The sequence below is a fragment of the Somniosus microcephalus genome, chromosome 29 (assembly GCF_052327205.1).
Source record: "Somniosus microcephalus isolate GS21.2 chromosome 29, FLI_Smic_1.0, whole genome shotgun sequence".
Lineage (NCBI taxonomy): Eukaryota > Metazoa > Chordata > Chondrichthyes > Squaliformes > Somniosidae > Somniosus > Somniosus microcephalus.
The window spans coordinates 31,422,971-31,444,258 of record NC_141015.1 but is presented as its reverse complement, the minus strand read 5'-3'; the positions used below and the strand labels follow the sequence as shown (position 1 = coordinate 31,444,258).

Below are 21,288 nucleotides of genomic sequence, written 5' to 3'. Positions count from 1 at the left end.
ATGTTCCCGGTGGCAGGGGAGTCCAGAGCCAGGGTTCACAGTCTAAAAATAAGGGACCATGATGTGGAGATGCCGGTGTTGGACTGGGGTGGACAAATATAAGAAGTCACACAGCACCAGGTTATAGTCCAACAGCTTTATTTGAAATCACAAGCTTTCAGAGCGCTGCTCCTTTGTCAGGTGAAGTGAAGAGTTGCATATAAGCACAGCATATATAGTCAGAGTGTACTGCCAGATGATTACAGGTAATCTTTCTAACTGCTCTTTATCACACCTCGGCAGACCCCACCTCATTGTTCTTTGATGTAATGTTTTCCTGACTGACCTGTTTGGACACCATTCACACCTGTGATTGCTGTGATTATCTCTCTGCCGAGGTGTGATAAAGGGCAGTTAGAAAGATTACCTGTAATCTGTGACAAGTGCAAGTTGTTAAAACTATTAAATGAATGGAAAAATGGTTGACAACTTACTGATTAATTCTAAACAAAATGAATGAAACCAGGCAATGGCATTGTGCAGAGGATTAGCCTTTTCCATTTACACTCGGCCAAAAGCAAAGCCCCTGACATAATAAAACTCGCTACGCACTTGGTTCGAGCAAGGCTTTAATCAACTTGTTTCAGAACATGGAGGTCTAGTTGTCCTTCACTAGTTCCTGTCTTACAAAATGTCCTGGGCAAGCTGGGTCCACGCCTGAGTATTTATACTCCTTGGATGGCACCACCAGCTGGCCGTCCAGTGTTATTTCATGAGTCGTTTCTTCATGATGAGATTTATAACAGCCCCTGTTTTTTTAAATGTCTTTTTGAAATTAAATCATAGCAAACTGTATGGAATAAACATGGAGCAACCTCTTGTTGGTTACTTTCGGTGCTTGATAAAAAAGGAAGTGGGTGACCCCTTTCAAAGGACCATAACCAATAAAACTGACTCCAACAAAAACTTCTAAAGTAAACTTAACAAATCAAATTAAAATTTTGTACTGGGGGTGATGAAGCACTCCAGTTCCTTTGGTGCCCACTGGTCACGGTGGACATTGCGTGCTCCAGCACCAGGGACACCCAGCCGCGAACGTAGCCATGGAAGAGAGACAGGCTGTCGGGCCGAGCGACCCCCCTCGACTGCATGCTGCCTGGACCTGTTAATGGCCACCTTGGCCAGGCCTAGTAAGGTCCTATGAGGAGGTCCTCCGACCTGCCCGCTCCCCTCTGCACCGGGTGACCAAAGACCAGGAGCGAGGGACTGAAGTGCAGCCAAAAATTGAGGAGCAGCCCCTTCAAATAATGGAAGAGGGGCTGCAACCTTTCGCACGCAACGTATGCATGGAACACGGACTCTTCCAGGCTGCAGAAATTATAAACTTGGAGCAGACCTGTGGAAAATACTGCTGCATGGAATAAAATTCAACACACTGGTCTTCATTTCTACTTTATGACAAAGAGGGAAAGCCAGTTTTTATTGCAGCTGTTTAGGTATCCAGCTAAATAGTTAATTCCTAATTATGGAGCAAAAGGCACTCTTTTAGTAATGAGGGTACACACAAGCCCCCAATCTATACTAACACATAAGGTTTCTCTCCTTGCAATTTTTTTCAAGTTGAATTTGCTCCACCAGAGCCAAACTAGTTTTCTTTTTAAGAAATGTCTGGGAGGATTTGTAGGATTTTTTTTGTTGTTACCAGATTTGAGGAGTAAATGGAGTGAAATTCTGTTGAAGGGAGGAACTGGCGATTCTAAATATAACCTACGCAGTGTGTTCCAGGTTGTGATGTGGGAGAGGAAGTGCTCATAAATGCTCGTCATGATGCGCCATAGTACATTGAAGAAATTCAATTACTTGCATCTTTCCGGTTGAAAGAGGATGACAGGTGTAAAAATCAGTGAAAAGAATGAAAGAGACTGTTGGTTGTCTTTTGACTCTGTATGTCTTGTAAGTTTTGACTGGACTGTCTAGACAGTTATTTTCATAGACCCAGTTTAATGATTTGCACAGTGATCATGTGGTCAAAATGGTATTAGATTAAATTCATTCAGAAAGGATGTCAAATTTTGCTGCCTCAAAAATATTGAAATTAAACTGTGGGCACTTTTTAATCTATTGGTAGATTATGTAGATCCCTGTTGACTCGGATTATGTTTTTATTACACAGTTCTCAACAACATCCAGTAATTATTACGTTAGAAAAATACTGCGGATGCTGGAAATCTGAAATAACAACAGAAAATGCTGGAAGCACTCAGCAGGCCAGGCAGCATCCGTGGAGAGAGAAACAGAGTCAACGTTTCAGGTCTGGGATCCTTCGTCAGAACTGGAAAAGGTTAGAGATGTAACAGGTTTTAATCAGGTGCAGAAGCAGGGAAAGGGGGGAGGGGAGGAAGGAACAGTCGCCTGAAAAATGGGGGCAGGGATTATAGTCTGAAATTGTTGAACTCAATGTTGAGTCCAGAAGGCTTTTTTCAGGCGGCGGCTGATGATTCTGCCATCCCCATTTACAACGTTTAATCTCTCCTGCCTCCGACCCTAGCACAGACTATTCCTTCAATTCCTTCCTCCCCTCCCCTCCCCCTTTCCCTGCCTCTGCGCCTGCCTAAAACCTGTTACATCTCTAACCTTTTCCAGTTCTGATGAAGGGTTCCAGACCTGAAACATTAACTCTGTTTCTCTCTCCACGGATGCTGCCTGGCCTCCAGTAATTATTATGATAGCAAAATACTGCAGATGCTGGAAATCTGAAATAACAACAGAAAATGCTGGAAATACTCAGCAGGCCAGGCAGCATCCGTGGAGAGAGAAACAGACATTTCAGGTCTGATGAAGGGTCCCAGACCTGAAACGTTAACTCTGTTTCTCTCTCCACGGATGCTGCCTGGCCTGCTGAGTATTTCCAGCATTTTCTGTTGTTATTCCAGTAATTATTATTGTTTTTAAATAGCTGATTGATGCAATCTGTTGAATGTGTAACTGGATCGTGGGTCATATTATCTGTATAATGCATATGAGAGTAAAACAGTATATCAATTTCAGTGAAACACTTCCTTGCTATCAATTCAGTTACAACCTAGCATCATAATCCTTGTAAATAATATACATCTTTCCCTGCCACGTAACATGAACCTGGCAAGAAAATATTAGCACAAGTATTGACATTGAAAATTAAGGTGGGGGGAGGGGGTGGGGTGAAGGATAATCCTATTTACTTGTATAAAAATAAAATGGCTGCGAGCTTTCTCAATACACAGTAAACACTGATTCAAGTGACTGTAAACTGAGCTAGTTTTGCTGTCCTTTTTAATGTCATTATATTCCCCACAAGCATGCAACAACCTTGTAATAAACTCCTAACCATCTGTCATTCTCCATGTATTAAATATATCATCTTGCAATTAAACGGATGAAGATTAAATATTCAAGATCCATAACTTTGTTGAATAGAGCCATGAAAGAGAATGGGTAATTTAATGAATAAATCTGTTACCTCTTTGCCCTTTTTGAAGCAAAACAATGCATATAATCAGAGGAAAAGTTGTTCCATATTCCAATCACCGAGGAAAAAAGGTTGTGAACCAGGATTTGTGTGCTATGAATGCTAATATCTTAGGACAGTTTAAAATGTAGATGGGTAGTTGTTTTAATTTTTTTTTTAAGTCCTCATCCATCAAAACTTTTATGAACTTGAAGTAAAGGTTGCTTCTTCTTGTTTTTTTCCTCGGTGACTGGAATATGGGACAACTTTTCCTCTGATTATATGCAACAAGCATCATGGAGATGGAGGTTGACATGCTGAATGTATGATTGGATAATATAAACATTGAAGCTTAACAATGTTGAAGGGCATTTAAGAGGAAATAAAAAGTTTATTAAACCGTAAACATAAAGCGAGGCTGAAGGAATATGAATGACGCAACTTTTATGGTCTAATGCTCCTTGAACACGAGACAAAAAAATAAACTGAAACAACCTGTTAGACCAAATTAATCAAAACTGCCGTTAAACTAGTTGTCAAAGCAAAACAGCAGTGACTGAGGTATCCCTGTGCATTGTTTGGTAAGTTTGATATCACCCTATTATAAAGGGTGTTCAAGAAAATCTTAAAATTCTGAGTTTTACCACGGACTTTGTTTTGTCTGAACCCCAACTCACATATCCTGTGATTACAATTCTTATCATCATAAGCCCTTCCTCAGCTTGGATTATAAACTTTAAAAAGGGATTCTCTAAGCAGAAAAGCTGCCAGGTTGATTTGTGTTTGTGCTAAAAGTAGATGTACAATTTGACGCACCAAATTTATTAACTAATGTAAAAAAAATGCATCACTAATTGATCACTGTTGCTCACTAATTTATATGGATTGAGTTCCTACTTTTTCCATTCCCCCTAATGGGTGTGCTCAGTGTCTCGTCGTCGAATCCTTGTTTCCATTGCCTCAAAACCTTTTTTCTCCTTCTGTGAATTGAATCTCTTCCTCTCTCATATTAGCTCATAATTTCTTATCTCCACTCCACAGCTCTATTATGACTTGTTGTCCTGTACTTGTATCTGGTATCTGCTCTGCTTTCTGTTTCTTTCTCTCAACCACACGGTTTCAAAAAATAATTAAAGCTGTAGCTGCAATGTGCAGCCTACTTTAATTCATTATTTTTCTTTAGTGAACAACCACAGTGTGTGAGGGGGGGGGAAATAGCTGGAGGGCAGAGCTGTTTTTTGACAAGTTGCCTAAGTTGGGTGACATGTGATGGGTTTGGTGTCAGGAGAGGGTGTACCTGAGGTTGAGGATGTTTACGAGGCCTGGCGGGGGGGGTGGGAAAAGCTATTGGAGAATTTGGAAGATGGAGCAAGTAAGTTTGTGATTTCCTTTACAACATTTTTTGTATTCAAATTAGTTTTAGGAACCGATGGGGCAGTGAGTGAGGAATTTCAAAGCACCTCATTGGCTGTAAAGCGCCCCGAGGTCGTGAAAGTTTTCACATTAACGCACACACGCACACAATTTGCGCACAGCAAGCTCCCACAAACAGCAATGTGATAATGACCAGGTAATCTGATTTTAATGATGTTGATTGAGGGATCAATATTGGCCAGGACACCAGGGATATATTGCTCCCTTGCTGCTCTTCGAAATAGTGCCATGGGATATTTTAGGTCCGCCAGAGAGCAGACGGGGCCTCGGTTTAACATCTCATCCAAAAGACGGCACCTCCAACAGTATAGCACTCCCTCAGTACTGCCCTGGAGTGTCAGCCTAGACTTTTGTGCTCAAGATGAACCTTTATAAGATTTTTGTGCTTACGATGAACCTTTATAGAACACTGGTTCGACCTCAACTGGAGTATTGTGTCCAATTCTTGACGCCGCACTTTAGGAAAGATGTGAAGGCCTTAGAGAAGGTGCAGAAAAGATTGACGAGAATGATTCCAGGGATGAGGGACTTCAGTTATATGGATAGACTAGAGAAGCTGGGGTTGTTCTCCTTTGAGCAGAGAAGTTTGAGAGGAGATTTGATAGAGGTGTTCAAAAATCATGAGGGGTCTAGACAGAGTAGATAGAGAGAAACTGTTCCCATTGGCGGAAGGGTCGAGAACCAGAGGACACAGATTCAAGGTGATTGGCAAAAAGAACAAAGGCGACATGCGGGAAAACTTTTTTACGCAGCGAGTGGTTAGGATCTGGAATGCACTGCCTGAGAGGGTGGTGGAGGCAGATTCATCCGTGGCTTTCAAAAGGGAATTGGATAAGCACCTGAAGGAAAAGAAATTGCAGGGCTACGGGGAAAGGGCAGGGGAGTGGGACTAGCTGAAGTGCTCTTGCAGAGAGCTGGCACGGGCTCGACGGGCCGAATGGCCTCCTTCTGTGCTGTAACCATTCTATGATTCTATGCCACAGCTGACAGTTAGTTGTGTAACTGATAGGCAGTCCAAACAACAAGGGGTTGATAGCAAGATAGCCTAGATTATTTTGTATTGATGTGAGTTCTTCAACTGATGTTGAAAGTCCCTGCAGATCATCCCCACAGCAGTAAATATCTCATCAAAGTGTTATACATGGATTGCACAATGGCTCCTGAAATCTGGCGATCAATGGTTTTCTTGTACTCTGAGGTGAGATGCGAAGAATCTGAAACTAAAATGTACATTTTTATTTTGCCCAGCACTTTGATTTGTTTAAAGGGTAAAATTTCAAAGTACCACCACAGCAGCAATGGAAGTGAATAGCACGGGGATGTTTTCTGCCTCAACACCAACTTGTATTTATATAGCGCCTTTAACAGTAAAACGTCCCAAGGAGCTGCGCAGAAGTATTTTAAGACAAAAAAAAAATTGTTAGTTGTTTAACTGATGGGCAGTCCAAACAACAAGGGGTTGGTAGCAAGGTAGCCTAGATTATTTTGTATTGATGTGAGTTCTTCAACTGAAGTTGAAAGTCAGATCATTTACACAGGGCTAATGAGTTGGGTGATTGGGCAAAAGCATGGCAGATGCAATATAACGTGGATAAATGCGAGGTTATCCAGTTTGGTGGCAAAAACAGGAAGGCAGATTATTATCTGAATGGCAATAGATTGGGAGAAGGGGAAGTGCAACGAGACCTGGGTGTCCTTGTGCACCAGTCGCTGAAGGTAAGCATGCAGGTGCAGCAGGCGGTTAAGAAGGCAAATGGCATGTTGGCCTTTGTAGCGAGAGGGTTTGAGTACAGGAACAAGGATGTCTTGCTGCAGTTGTACAGGGCCTTGGTGAGACCACATCCTGAGTATTGTGTGCAGTTTTGGTCGCCTTATCTGAGGAAGGATGTTCTTGCCATGGAAGGGGTTCAGTGAAGATTCACCAGGCTGATACCTGGGATGGCAGGAATGACGTATGAGGAGAGATTGGGTCAATTGGGCTTGTACTCGCTGGAGTTTAGAAGAATGAGAGGTGATCTCATTGAAACGTATAAAATTCTGACAGGACTGGACAGACTAGATGCAGGAAGGATGTTTCCAATGGTCGGGGAGTCCAGAACCAGGGGACACAGTCTAAGGATAAAGGGTAGGCCGTTTAGGACAGAAATGAGGAGGAATTTCTTCACCCAGAGAGTGGTGAACCTGTGGAATTCTCTACCACAGAAGACAGTGGAGGCCAATTCATTAAATATATTCAAGAAGGAGTTGGATATATTTCTTAAGGCTAAAGAGATCAAGGGGTATGGGGAAAAAGCAGGGACAGGGTACTGAGTTTGGATGATCAGCCATGATCGCATTGAAAGGCTGAGCATGCTCGAGGGGCCGAATGGCCTACTCCTGCTCCTATCTTCTATGTTTCACTCCCTTATCTTGCAAAAATCTGCCTATCTCCACCTTAAATGGCCCGTATTTTCTGATCGCAGGCCTCCCGCGGGCAGAGGCCTGTGAGCTGGAAAAATCTACGCCCTTACCTAAGTGCTCCCGGGACGCACACGCTTCTGCTCCTGGGCCTCTCCAAACTCCAAGTGCGCATGGCCCACGCATCCCAGGGGCGCAGGAAGTTCGCAGCGCCCCTGGGATCACATGGGCCATAGGGAGCCAATCAAAGAAGGGAATCTCCCTTCATACACTTGACAGGAAGACCTGTCAAATATATAACTGGAGATCACCCAAAAACATAGTAAAACTTAAAATAATTTTTTTTTTAAATCACATTTTTGAAATGACTTGAAATTACAATAAATTAAACATTTTAAACAAAAATTTAAATGTTTGAAAAAAAATCATTAAAGTTTTTTACGGGACTAAAAATAAACTTACCTTTTTTTAAAGTATTTTTAAATGATAAATCAGTGAGAACTTTTTTTTTAACTTTTTTCAACTCTTATCCTGGTAAAAGCAGGCCTTACGCCTGTTTTTACCAGGCGTAAGAATTGTAAGGGTTTTCTGTGGGCGGAGGGTCTCCAAAAAGCGGAACTATTCGCCCGCAGAGGCCCTTCTCCAGGGCAGCTGGAGGAAATGCCGGTTTTCAGTGTATGCGCTGTGCATGCCTGAAACCGGCATTTCCGATGTCCCTACAGGTGGGTACACAGCGCGTACCCACCCTTAGGGATCGGAATATCTGTCCCAATGTATTTAATGACCCAGCCTCCACGGCTCTCTGGGGCAGAGAATTCCACAGATTTACGACCCTCTGAGAGAAGAAATTCCTCCTCAATTCTAAAAGGGCGACCCTTTATTCTGAAACTATGCCCTCGAGTTCTAGATTTCCCCACGCGGGGAAACATCCTCTCTGCATCTACCTTGTCGAGCCCCCCTCAGTATCTTAGATGTTTCAATAAGATCACCTCTCACTCTTCTAAATTCCAATGAGTATAGGCCCAACCTGCTCAACCTTTCTTCATAAGTCCACCCCCTCATCTCAGGAATCAACCGTGTGAATCGTCTCTGAACTGCCTCCAATGCGAGTATATCCTTCCTTAAATAAGGAGACCAAAACTGTACGAAGTACTCAAGGTGTGGTCTCACCAATACCCTGTACAGTTGTAGCAGGACTTCCCTGCTTTTATATTCCAACCCCCTTGAAATAAAGGCCAACATTCCATTTGCCTTTTTGATTACTTGCTGCACCTGCATGCTAACATTTTGTGTTTCATGCACAAGGACCCCCAGGTCCCTCTGACCTGTAGCATTTTATAATCTCTCTCCATTTAAATAATAATTTGCTTTTTTATTTTTCCTGCCAAAGTGGATAACCTCGCACTTTCCCACGTGCCAAATGTTTGCCCACTCACTTAGCCCGTCTATATCCCTTTGCAGATTCTTTGAGTCCTCTGCACAACTTGCTTTCCCACCCATCTTTGTGTCATCCACAAACTTGGCTACATTACACTCGGTCCCTTCATCCAAGTCATTTAATGTAGATTGTAAATAGTTGAGGCCCCAGCACCGATTGATCTGACGTTGCAACTCTTTTTTTATTTCCTCTGGAGCTGCTCTCGGTCATTCTTTATCAGTACATAACAGGCTCAAGGGTCTCCTTCCTCATCTAAATTAATCTAGCAAAACTTTAAAGGTCCAATGTTGGAACTTCGAATATTGAATTTGACCGCGGGCAGAGGGAACTAATGTGCTTCATTGGGTATTTGATCACCTCTAGCTATTCATCTAACTTATAGGAGAGATGGATTTGGGATTTAAGTTCATAATTTTATAGTGAAATTGCAGTTTTGAATCAGAAATGCATATGAGATAAGCACAAACATCACATTTAGTAGTTGAAAGTACAAGGCAGCAACGAGAATTTACCAATTACTCCTCTTCACACAGGGAGTTGATGTAACACTATGTACAACTAAATAAAGGTATTTGAACTATTGTGTTTGGCACATGTTGATATATTTCAAGTGTAGCAATAACAGAATCAGCTTTTGTAGTTATAATAGCACAACAAAGCATACAACAGCTCAAGCTCTTAACAGATGGCAGATCCATGCAAACAGCTTATGTAAATTTGGAATCTTTTCTGTGATAGCTCAAAATATTGCAGCAGATGAATCTAGATTATTTATCACCTTTGCAGAGCATCTTTACTTGTGTTTGTCCACTTGTGAGTCACCAACCTTTCCACTGGGCTGCTCAATACTAAATCCAACATCCATATTGGTTATGTACACCAGCACAGTGCATCTGCTGGGTACTTGGCAGTATACTAGATCCCATTCCAGCTCGCTCCATAGTTGGCACGGGTGCTCCTGCTGTGTTTATAAGGGGGCTCTGATAATTTAATTTCAGTAGTCTAATTATTGATGTTGGAATTACTACTTTCATCCAAATCAAAGTATTGAGAGTGGGTATCACTGACAACAGGGGAAATCTGATGAAGCCCTTTCAGGGTGGGTTTATGACCATCTGCACGGCTTGATCTTATAGTACGCAACACCCTGAGCCAAGATTAAGTCTCCAATGTAATGACTGCTAGGTTTAACATCTGCTATCAGTTCCATCAGTAGATTACAGTGAATGAATATCTGGTAATTCCAGAGAGAAACAAGTATAACACAAAACTACATTATGATGGATGCAGCAACCCAGTGAAATGCAATATTTGTTATGTTTGAGTCACCAGGTGGAACTTGAATTGTCCCCACCATGAAATAAGTATTGGATTCTACTTGATAGTATAACATATAGCAAAGACAGTGATCGAAATGCAGAAGCCATTTGAGTTGGTTGCGACCTCTGACTTATCATCCTTGAACCAACTCATCTTCATTACCTACATATTCCTGATGGGCTCTGTAAAACACGGCAACACCTTTGACCAAAATGAGATTTGCCTCAGAAAATCTAATAAACTATTATAATCCCCATTGTGGCCTAGAAATTTGGGAACACCAATTTACTTATTTTCCCTGAGCACCAAAGGAGAGGCCCGAGCAGCTCTGGATATTGGGTCACAGACCTCATTCGAGTTGGAACAGCGCCTCGGGAGGAGCCCAAGAAAGTGAATGGAGGAAGATCGGGACTGCTAGTGCTGCAGCGGCCCACAGCTAAATGATGGCCTTGGGCGGGAGGAGAAAGCAGGCCGCGGGGGGGGTGGTGGGGTGTGAGGGGTTAGGGATTGGATCGCAGAGAGATTGTGGGCCTAAGGAGGGGGGGCAATCATGGGCCTCCAAGGGCGAGGGGAGCGATCAGTGGGCCAGGGCGTGGGGAAGGAATTTTTGGGGGGGAAGGAAAGTCGGGTTGGAGCCGAGGAGCCTGGAGGTTGGCAATCTCAGGGTTGGGAGTGGCAGCGATGGGGAGGGTGGTTTGATGTGTGGTCAGGAAGAGCATTATGGTTAGTAAGGTAAGTAACTTGCCTTTTTATTTTGCAGGTGTTCTGTAGGGTTGCTTTCTCTGAGTGCAGCCTGCGATGGCGCTGACTGCTTCAGGACAAACCAATCTTGCAGCGGGGGACCTCAAGCAGGCAATAGGCTCCTTAGTTGCGTATGCAAAGGGCCTATCGCCTGCTTCAGGCATGGGTAAAGAACGCCTCTTGTTTGTCCTTACCCAATATGGCAGGCAGCGCAGTTCTAGTGGGGTATATGCACAAGTTTCCTGACCGCCATTTTGGGGACTTAGGAGTCCGCGTAGCACTGGAAAATGAGCGCTATGAGGCCCAATTTCTAGGCCTGTATGTTTTCAGGCAGGAAGCATACACACTCCTTTATTTCAAGGACTGATTGGAACAGGTGAGTACAAGGGTGACTAGGTGAGGCACAATTAATTGCTGCATAGACCAAGGATAGTGCTGTGAGAGAGAGCTTGTGCTTTTTGGAATAATTATTTCCCATCAATTTAGAAAATATCGCTATAGAAAACTGAAAGGTTGATGGCACACTTTATGAATATATTCTGACTCTGATTGAAACTAATTAAAATAGCAGTTTAATAACTACCATAATATCATAAGCATACTAAATCGCACCACAGGAGTAATGGCCTTGAATACTGACAGCCCAAAGAGACGAGTGCTTACAACGTTATGTCTCACCATTCACTGCAACTCACTAAGCCACTTCCAAATGTTCACATAAATCTGTCCAGGAATGCAAAATGTTGAAAGTAAAGATTTCAATGTTTGACGGCTCATTAACAGAAACTTCACAGGAACATTGGCTAAAACACACAAGTGCCTACCCTTGCATGTTATCAGTTGGTATGATTGGACTAGGATGAGGGTGAGGGTGAGGGTGAGGGGTGGCTAGTGAGATGGGGAAGTGATAATGTAGATAGAGAGGGATGGGTGGAGGTGCAAGGTAAGTTGGTGTGAGTAAGGATGTGCAGGAGTAGGGTAGGGAAGGCAGAGTGATGGGGATGTGATGAGAGGCACAGCAGGATGAGGTTGAGTGTGGCTTTGCAGTAAAGTTTCGTGATCTACTGAGATCATTGAAAGGTTTGCGTCACTGCAGCCTGGTCCTCCTTACGACATCACTGCTTGTGTCCTCCTGGGCATTGTGCAACCGGGCTGCGTTGATCTCCTGGGGAGGTCTCTTCCGCCCATTGGAAGAGAAGAGAACCTCCCTGCGTGATGTGACTCCCTCCATTAGTATATGGAGGGAGTCATGGGAGAGCCTGGGTGCAGCTCTGTGCCTCTGTGCAGTGCTTGTCAGTGTTTGCAGCTCCTCAATGCTGTAGAACACTGACCGCACAACTGTCAAAGTAAATTTGTGCATGGTCCCTTTAAGGAAACCGGCTGATGATGCATCATCAAATGACATCATCAATCGCTTCCTTCAATTGGCTGGCAAACGCGCTGGGTGGGCTTAACAAGCCCAATCAGGGGAAAATCATTTTGGACAGTGGGCTGGAGGCAGCAGCGAGGCCGGGACCCGCCACTGACATCGCCCGCTGCGGTTGGGGAAATCCAGCCCTTCATTTCTCCCCTCCTCAGCATTCTGTTTATTCCGTGAACTGGGAGATTGGAACCAACCCTGTAACTGGCTGAGAAGGGATGTGTTTCTACAAGGTTGATCAGGTTTCCCTCCTCCTGTTTCTGTCAGAGAACTGGTGAAACACGACACTGGGAGGTAATTACATATTCAGTGCAAGTCATGGCCGAGGCACGAAAATGGCTTGCCTGAATTATTGTGAGAAGTCAATATCTCACAAAAGAACAATTTAGTAAAGTATATATGTTTTTTTAATCATTCCTGGGATGTGGGTGTCGCTGGCAAGGCCAGCATTTATTATTCATCTCTAATTGCCCTTGAGAAGGTGACGTAAAGACAGCAGATTTCCTTCCCTAAAGGGAATTAGTGAACCAGATGTGCTTTTACAGCAATCCAGTAGTTTCATGGTCACCATTACAGACACTAACTTTTTATTCCAGATTTATTTAATTATCTGAATTTAAATTCCCCAGCTGCTGTGGTGGGATTTGAACTCATGTCTCTGTATGATCAGTCCAGGCCTCTGGATTACTAGTCCAATAACATAACCACTATACTACCATCCCTGCTATTTATAGGATATATCTAATGTATGATAGTGTACCCAATTCCATTCAGTGTACAATACTTAAATTGCAGTCCTCATAATGGCTGGTTTCTTGTTTAGATTGACAACTTTTATTTTTCTCCCAGTTTGAATTCCGATTCCTCCGATTAATTTCCAATAAATTATTAAGCTTGTCTTGTTTTGCACACTTTGTACAAAAATAATAACTTGCAGGACAACGGAGTATTACAGTTTAACTCTTTTATTAAGCATTAGGTCTGATCTTACTCATAGCAGCACAGTGGGGAAAAGCATGGCATTAGGACCCCTAGCCTGGGTCTTCAAAACAATAGTAGTCCTTACAGATGCCTGCAGACCAATGACAACTCAGCATGTGATCACATGTGAATATAATAGGTATTCCTTACAGATGCCTGCGGGCCAATGATAATTCAATATGCAAATGTTACAAAGCTGAATGAGGAAATATTCAGCCACTCAATGAGCCAGGTCTTGTCACACTATGAGCAACTTAACAACATATGCCTCCTCCCAACTCCATCACAATACACAAGGATCCAGGTGGGATTGTGTTTGTTTACGAACGGCAATGCTTCATCTCCTCTTCCTTTCTCTACAGTAAAAGCAGATGCTCTCGCTGTCTATGCAGATGCTTCATAATACAGGTAGCCACAGGAGGTCTCAGATCTATGGCTAACACGGCCCATGACCCCAGCCTTTCAAAGCTTTTGAACTGAGAGAATATCTTCCCAGTGTAAAGTCAGAAACACATTATTGTGCTGTGTTGGTCATCCTTTTCACTTCACTGACACTCCCTTCATGTTTTCTCTTTCTACAGTACAATCAGATATTGTTCCAACCCTTGACCGCTGTGCCTTCAGCTGCCTGGCCCGTGCCTCTAGAATTCCCTCCTTAAGCTTCTCCGCCTCTCTCCCCTCCTTTTAAGAGGCTCCTTAAAACCTACCTCTTTGGCCAAGCTTTTGGTCACCTGTCCTAATACCGCTTCACTCCTACTCTGATCTCTCTGTCCTCGGCCTATTACATTGTTCCAATGTAGCTCAACGTAAGCTCGAGGAACAGCACCTCATCTTTCGATTAGGCACTTTATAGCCTTCTGGCCTCAACATTGAGTTCTACAATTTCAAACTATAACCCCTACCCCCATTTTTCATGCTGTATGATTTTGCCATTCCCATTTGCAACATTTTATCTTCCCTGCCTCTTACAAAAGCACAGTATGTTCCTTCATCCCCTCCTGTCTCTGCGCCTGCTTAATATCTGTTACATCTCCAGCTTTTTCCAGTTCTGACGAAGGGTCATCGACCTGAAACGTTAATTCTGTTTCTCTCTCCACGGATGCTGCCTGGCCTGCTGAGTTTTTCCAGCATTTTCTGTTGTTATTTCTAATATCTCCTTATGTGGCTCGGTGTCAAACCTTGTCCGATAATCACTCCTGTGAGGTGCCTTGGGACGTTTTACTGGGTGTTTTAAAGGTGCTATATAAATGCAAGTAGTTGTTGTTAAAACCACACACAAAAAAAGCCGGTGGCTTCATATTTTAGTTGCAAATGCACAGGTGCAATTTCACCGAGGAGCAAGAAGAAGAATGTGACCATTGTTTACGCCTGAAATGATTTTATTTAATTCTATTAAAATTTCTAAACAATAAAACGCACAGCTATTAAACTAGGCTCAGCTGTGGAATGCTGCAACATACCGCTGGTCCCTGAAGAAGAGTCCATGTCATTAGCGGAAATCAAAAAATGAGACCAGGCAGTGAGACGACTGGAAGCAACATTTCATCTCTCTGGGAGGAAGAGAGAATACAAACCACAGTGCAATTTGTCAACTGGTCAGTAGGCATTTTTCACTGCTTTCACTGTATCCTTGCAAATTTGATCCAGTTTCCCATCACCTCCTAAAAATTAAAAACAACAAGATAAAGTAGTGTACAAACTCAGTACAGGAAACTTTTTTTTATCCGGCACCGACGGGACCGACGTGGTGCCGGTTCATCAAAAATTCCGGATAACCGAAAGCTATAGTAAAAGATACGGAGAGCTGAGAGCTCCATATAAAGCAACAAACCCTGTTGCTTAGCAACAGGTTCAGAACAATGACCACAAGTGCCAAGCGTCTCTGTAGCTTAGCAACAGCTGCAGCCACACCCTTGCACAGCAACAGATCGAGGAAGGCAAGTACAATATGAAGTAAAACTTACCTGAACCTACTCCTGAATTTTGCCGGTTAACCGAGATTTCCAGTTATTTAGATGCCGGTAAATCGAAAGTTTCCTGTAAATAGATTTCGAACTCTCTTTTCACACTGATAAACTGTTTTAAATAATCTTGGTTATGCACATGCAGTCATTTATGGAATATGTTTTCTGCCAGCTATATATTTGCACAGAGCAGGAAGGGAATGTAGCTACATGTAATGGATACTACAGGTAAGTGCGTATCTGTCTGAAATTAGACGGTATCTAAAGCATAAGAGAGCCTCTGCCTGACTGGTCCACTTGGCTACTTATCCACGACTGAACTGCGGGAGACACATACCCTCCATTTCCGCTCTTTCCCTCGAACCCCCCCACAAGGTCGCCAGAGATAACCTACTAAAGCCACTGCCCACAAGCCATGACTAAGAGAGTAATATAATCAGAAAACACCCACTTTTCACAGTCATGTCTTGCTGTCGACCTGATTGAGCTGCAATTATTTTTTCGTGTTGCAGCAGTTGTGCTTTTGGTTGCTGAGCAAAGGGCAGGCCCTGCAAACGACACTGAACTGGTTGGAATTCGGCCAAAATTTGGATTCATTCAATAATCCAAACCAGCGCAGTCTAGTCCAGGTCACGTCATTGGATTTAGTATTTTTTTTCTCAACTATCAGGTACAGCTCTATAAATAGAATTGCTACACAATTTGTGTTGGTTCAAGAAACAGCAAATTGGAGGACAGAGAGGAAAGTACAAGTCACTCCATTTCTTCTTCTTCTCCTTCTTAGGCAGTCCCTCGGAACCGAGGATGACTTGCTTCCACACTAAAAATGAGTTCTCAGGTGACTGATGAGTCCAATGCGGGACCTGCAGTCTCTGTCACGGGTGGGGCAGACGGTGGTTGAAGGGGCGGGTGGGTGGGGTGCTTGGGTCGACTTGCGCTGCTTGCGCTTGGCTTCCCGCTTGCTCCCGGCGAAGAAACTCGAGGTGTTCGGCGCCTTCCTGGATGCTTCTCCTCCACTTTGTACGGTCATGGGCCAGGGATTCCCAGGTGTCGGTGGTGGGGGATGTTGCACTTTTTCAAGGAGGCTTTGAGGGTGCACATTTACACATTTTAAAATACAGTCTACTCTTAATTCAAAGTTGCTTCATTCAAATGAGCTGCTGGTTCATTTTGTCCCCCACACTAAATTCGTACTTTCCTGTGTTACTTACATTAGTTAATTCAAATTACTGGAAGATTCAAATTTTTTTAATGCAAAAAAGCACATTTGAGTTATCAGAAGTAGACTGAATTAGGAAATAAGTAATGGGATGAGCTGAACAGGCAGCCAAAAAGATCCAAGCTATCGCACCCTTTGGGATTAACTTCCAACTCTTAGAAATTGCTTGACCTAGAAACGGGATAAGTTTAGTCTTGTTCCCCTGAGGAGGGTAACTCCACTGTTGCATGTCCCCGCACTCTGCCAGCTGTTAGCTGACAAATCTCAAGCCAACTGCGATAGGTGGATTTGAGCGACAATCACTCAGTTGGGACCATCTGTAACTGCAAGGTTCCTTCATCGGGAAAAGAATTGTGAAGTAATTACAGTGAAACACTTACAAATAATTTGACAGCGAAACTTCAGAGGCAGTGTCATCGTGGAAGTGACTGGCAAATCTTCTGGGCGAAGGGAGAAAAACTGTTTTTCACCATCGTGTGTGGTACTTTTGATGCGTGCTGTAAACCAACGGGGGAAAGAACCCATATGGTTCCCCATCAAGATGCATTGTTTTCCAAGTATTAGAGAACGAGTCTTGCCGTCAAACACGATTTTAAAAATTGCTGCGAAGAATTATCATTGACCTTTGCGCCTGGTAACACTGCTGCCTGTTGAGTGCGGTGCCCAGCATTGAGAGATGGCGAGGTCTGCTCATCCCTTTACGCGCAGTCAGTGTGCGTCATATTGGCCCAGAAATTCGGGTCGGAGGCTTCCCGCGGGTGCAAGCCCCCGACCTGCACTTACCTAGCACGCCGGCCGTTGTGCTGTGGGCCCGCGTGGGATTCTGATCCTGGGCCTCCTCCAACTGCCGGCGCGCAGTGCTTGCGTATCCCAGGGGCGCAGTTAGTTCGAAGCGTCCCCTGGGGTCATGTGGGCCATGGAGAGCCAATGGTAGCAGGGAATCTGTATTCATAGATTTGACAGGAAGAGCTGTCAAATCTATAAATACAATTCAGCCCCAAAACATCACTAAAACTTCAAATAATTTTTTTTTTAAATCACATTTTTAAAATAACTATAAATTACATAAAATAACTATTTTAAACAATAATTTAAATTTAAAAAAAAATTAATTACAGTTTCTAACAGGGCTAAAAATAAACTTACCTTTCTTTAAAGTATTTAAAAATAACAAACCTGTGGAAAAAATGTTTTAATTTAACTTAATTCACCACTTACCTTGTTAAAAGCAGGCCTTGCGACTGCTTTTTACAAGCGTAGCTGCTGGAGACTTACCCTCCTGGAGAAACCTGCAAAAAAAACGTAAGTTCCAGGCGTACGCGCTGCCTCTCCGGCGCATGTGTTCGACCCGTGAACCCCTTCCTTTAAGGGAATGGAAGTTCCGGTTTCCCGCGCATGCACAGTGCATGCACGAAACCGGCACTTTCGTTGGGCCTACGCGTGAGTACCCAGCGCGTACTCACCCGTGGGGACCCCAAAGTTCTGGCCCAATGTATCGGAATTACTTCCAATGCTGAGGGCCTCCACACAGTTTTGTGTCCTGGGCTCATTAAGGGGCTGAAAAATGTGGTAATCAAACCATGCCCCGTAAAGTCTCTGGAGTGCCTGAACTACACTCCAGGTGCTTAGTGCTATATAAAATGGTTACTGCAAGGGACACTCCTTCCTTCACGGTGGGTGTTACTGTTTAAAGTGACTTGGTCCAAGTTGGTGCTGTGTGTTTTTCATACTGTTTTAGTTACAACAGTAACTCCTTTGTTGTGTAGCTGTGATTTGCTTTGTTCCTTTGCTATTATGTTTTGTCAGAAACTAACTTACTGTTGTCATCTTAAAGCTGAATCTGGCTGTTGCCCTTGGGATATTGCCTATGTGGGTATCCCTTTGGCATCCCTCTGTATTTGCATGCTGTGGACAATGAGGGTGAGGCCTGAGAGACGAGTGCGTTTGCACCTTAGACACTCAATTAAGATTCATTCTTGCATCTTCATCTAGGTGTACAGGACCAGACTCTCATAACATGTCAAATATGCCTGCATGTACAGATTGTGATTCCAGCAGGACGACATCACAAATCTCTGCAAACTCCTGAAGTCAGACCTGGGAACCACTTCCACGACAGGGACAGCTCAGTGAGGGGTAATAGCCTCACTGAGTTTTTATACTCCTAAGGAGCTGTGGGAAATCTCTGCCACATCTGCCAACCTCCAGCACACATGCACATCACTGATGCATTAGCTGCTACGTTTAGTAACTTCATCGGTTTCTCCCTGGAAAGCAGCCCGAAACATGAAGGAGTCCTCCACTCCCACTACGTGATAAGATGCCCCAGAATGTAGGGCATTATTGTGGCCATACACACCTGGACCACACTATCAGCCCATTTAGTTACTTATCTGTTCAATTTGTGTTATTTATCTGTGTTAATTCTTTCAGTATTTTTGTTCGAGACAATGAGAGCTTTCAGTGTTGTTAAGGTACTGGCACTGGACCCAACAGTGTAAGGGAGCTGAATCAACACATGTAATTGAAATGAAAATGACTGAGGGTTAAGGACTGTCTTTCCTGGAATAAAAACAGAAAATGCTGGGAACACTCAGCAGGTCAGGCAGCATCTGTAGGGAGAGAAACACAACTCTGTTTTTCTCTCTACAGATGCTGCCTGACCTGCTGAGTATTTCCAGCATTTTCTGTTTTTATTTCAGATTTCCAGCATCCGCAGTATTTTGCTTCTGTCTTTCCTGATATTGATTCAGCGCAAATTATCAGAATCAGTAATTCTATCAAACAGCTCTCTTGATAAAATCCTCAGTGTTCAGGTTCAATAAATTAAGCTCCCAAAAATAGAGCCAAAATGACATTGAAACTACTGATGCTCCCCAAGGAGTCAGTCAATGTGGAACTGAGGCACACAGGCAAGAGAGGTCCCAGATTTGCCCCATGCTGAGTTGGCTGGCATGCAGCTGGTATGTGGCATTATTGTGCATGTTAACGGTGCCAGTCGTTTTATGTCAATCTATAGTGCCACCATTATTTGAAGCCCCAGAAAGAATGGATGGATGACTTCTCGGTGACCACGGTTATCCGCTTAATCCTTGACTCGGACCCCTTTGAGACAGCCGTGAACAGGAAAATGATAATATATTACTATATGTAAGTTTCATCATCTAGGGTGGTTCAGGCACCTGTGAAGCAGGAATGTTAATTCATGGTTAGTTATATGTGTGTTCACATAATACTCACTACTTTACCTCACTAATCGTTTTTAGATACTGACACTCAACAAGAGGCTGCGCAGACCAGGTAAATGTAAGCAGCTGCCCTTTATTTTGATGGAAAATCTCTCGGGGTGAAATTGGATGTCCCTGCGACTGAATTCCGGGCGGGAAATGGGTGCAATTAGGTCATTTTAGGAGGCCAATCGCCTGCGCCGGAATAGCGTCAGAAACAGATCCGAGGCCATGTTGGATCGGGTGCTGTAGAGGCGTCCCTGGGAGCCACCTAAAACACGACTTAAGCCCCTTGATTGTGCTAATAACGGGCCTAACTTTTGTATTTGGACCCAAACCAGAAATTGGCTTGCCCTGAATGCACCAGGCATTGGGCCTACTGCATTCAGGATTACCCGGTCTACTTGTGGCCTAACCGATGGTTTTTAAAGGGACCACTGGAGCCTCCCACCAAGTTTTTTTTTTTTAAACCCTTCCGGCTCTGAATTAAAATATATTCCATATCTTGCATGTTAATTTTTTTTTTTTTAATTTGTTCATGGGATGGGGGTGTCGCTGGCAAGGCCAGCCTTTATTGTCCATCTCTAATTGCCCTTGAGAAGGTGGTGGTGAGCTGCCTTCTTGAACCGCTGCAGTCCGTGAGGTGAAGTTACTCCTACAGTGCTGTTAGGGAGGGAGTTCCAGGAATTTGACCCAGCTGTGGCAGAGCCACCAGGGGACTCTGGTCTAATGTACATAATTATCTTTAACAAATTATTAGCTACAGAATGAATCTGTATCTTTGTTCATATTATTGCATGTACATAGTGCGGTCCCTTTAAGAATGAGACCAAACGCGATGACATCATCACGTTGATCACGTGATCCTCCAGCGCCGGGAAAACGTGATGACGTCATGACGTCAGGCTGGGGAGCCGCCCTAGCCAGTCCTCGTGGGGCCAGCAAAGAGTACAGACCTGTAATTTAGTTCTCCTGTGTTTTCATGTTAAACTCTGTTGAATAGTATTAAACATCGTTTGTTTAATAGACTGACTCGACCTCAGTCCTTTAGTTAGGAATCTAGCCATTCCTACACAGTGACGATGAAGGATCGGTGATATATTTCCAAGTCAAGATGGTGTGTGACTTGGAGGGGAATTTGGAGGTGGTGGTGTTCCCATGCGCCTGCTGCCCTTGTCCTTCTAGGTGGTGGAGGTCGCAGGTTTGGGAGGTGCTGTTGAAGAAATGCTCTCTCTTCCTCTCGAAGTTAATGCTATCCTCTCTGGTAGCTGTCATGACACCTTCATTTTATGCAGCAGTTGTCGGCCACCGCTTGCCCCGCTCCTGGGTGCCTCCCCTCCTGGACTCAGCAGAACTCCTCGGCTTGCACCCCAGCCGGTCAATCTTGTTACCACCCCCCTCCCCTCTCCACCCCCCACCCCCACAACCAGTGAGCTCCCTCTGGGCCTGCAGTGCGGCGGTATTATACAAATGAGGACCGATGGACCGATTTGCCGTGGTCCTGCCGCCGGCCTCGGTGAGCACATGCACTGTACATTACACCCGAATTGCACCCTGAATGGGCGTGATCCAAGTTCTAGGCGTCTATGTCCATAAATGCCACTCAGAAAAATTACATTATGATATCCTGATGAGTAATTATGCCTGGCCAGTCAGCTCTGGAACCTAGTTGCTCATTTCC

The 21,288-nt window shown here is 43.9% G+C and overlaps 1 protein-coding gene across 2 annotated transcripts in view; it reads right to left on the bottom strand.

The window, feature by feature from the left end:
• c29h10orf53 (chromosome 29 C10orf53 homolog) overlaps window positions 1–21,288 on the bottom strand; it is a 41,073-nt gene that overhangs the window by 10,245 nt on the left and 9,540 nt on the right. Inside the window, exon 3 of one of the 2 annotated variants that reach the window (XM_085970539.1) lies at window positions 13,166–14,858. The exons of the other annotated variant lie outside the window; for it this stretch is intronic. Coding sequence (XP_085826665.1) covers window positions 14,794–14,858 — 65 coding nt within the window. The 3' untranslated portion in view covers window positions 13,166–14,793. Of the gene's footprint in view, window positions 1–13,165; window positions 14,859–21,288 lie in introns of those variants that run through there. 2 annotated transcript variants of the gene reach the window in all.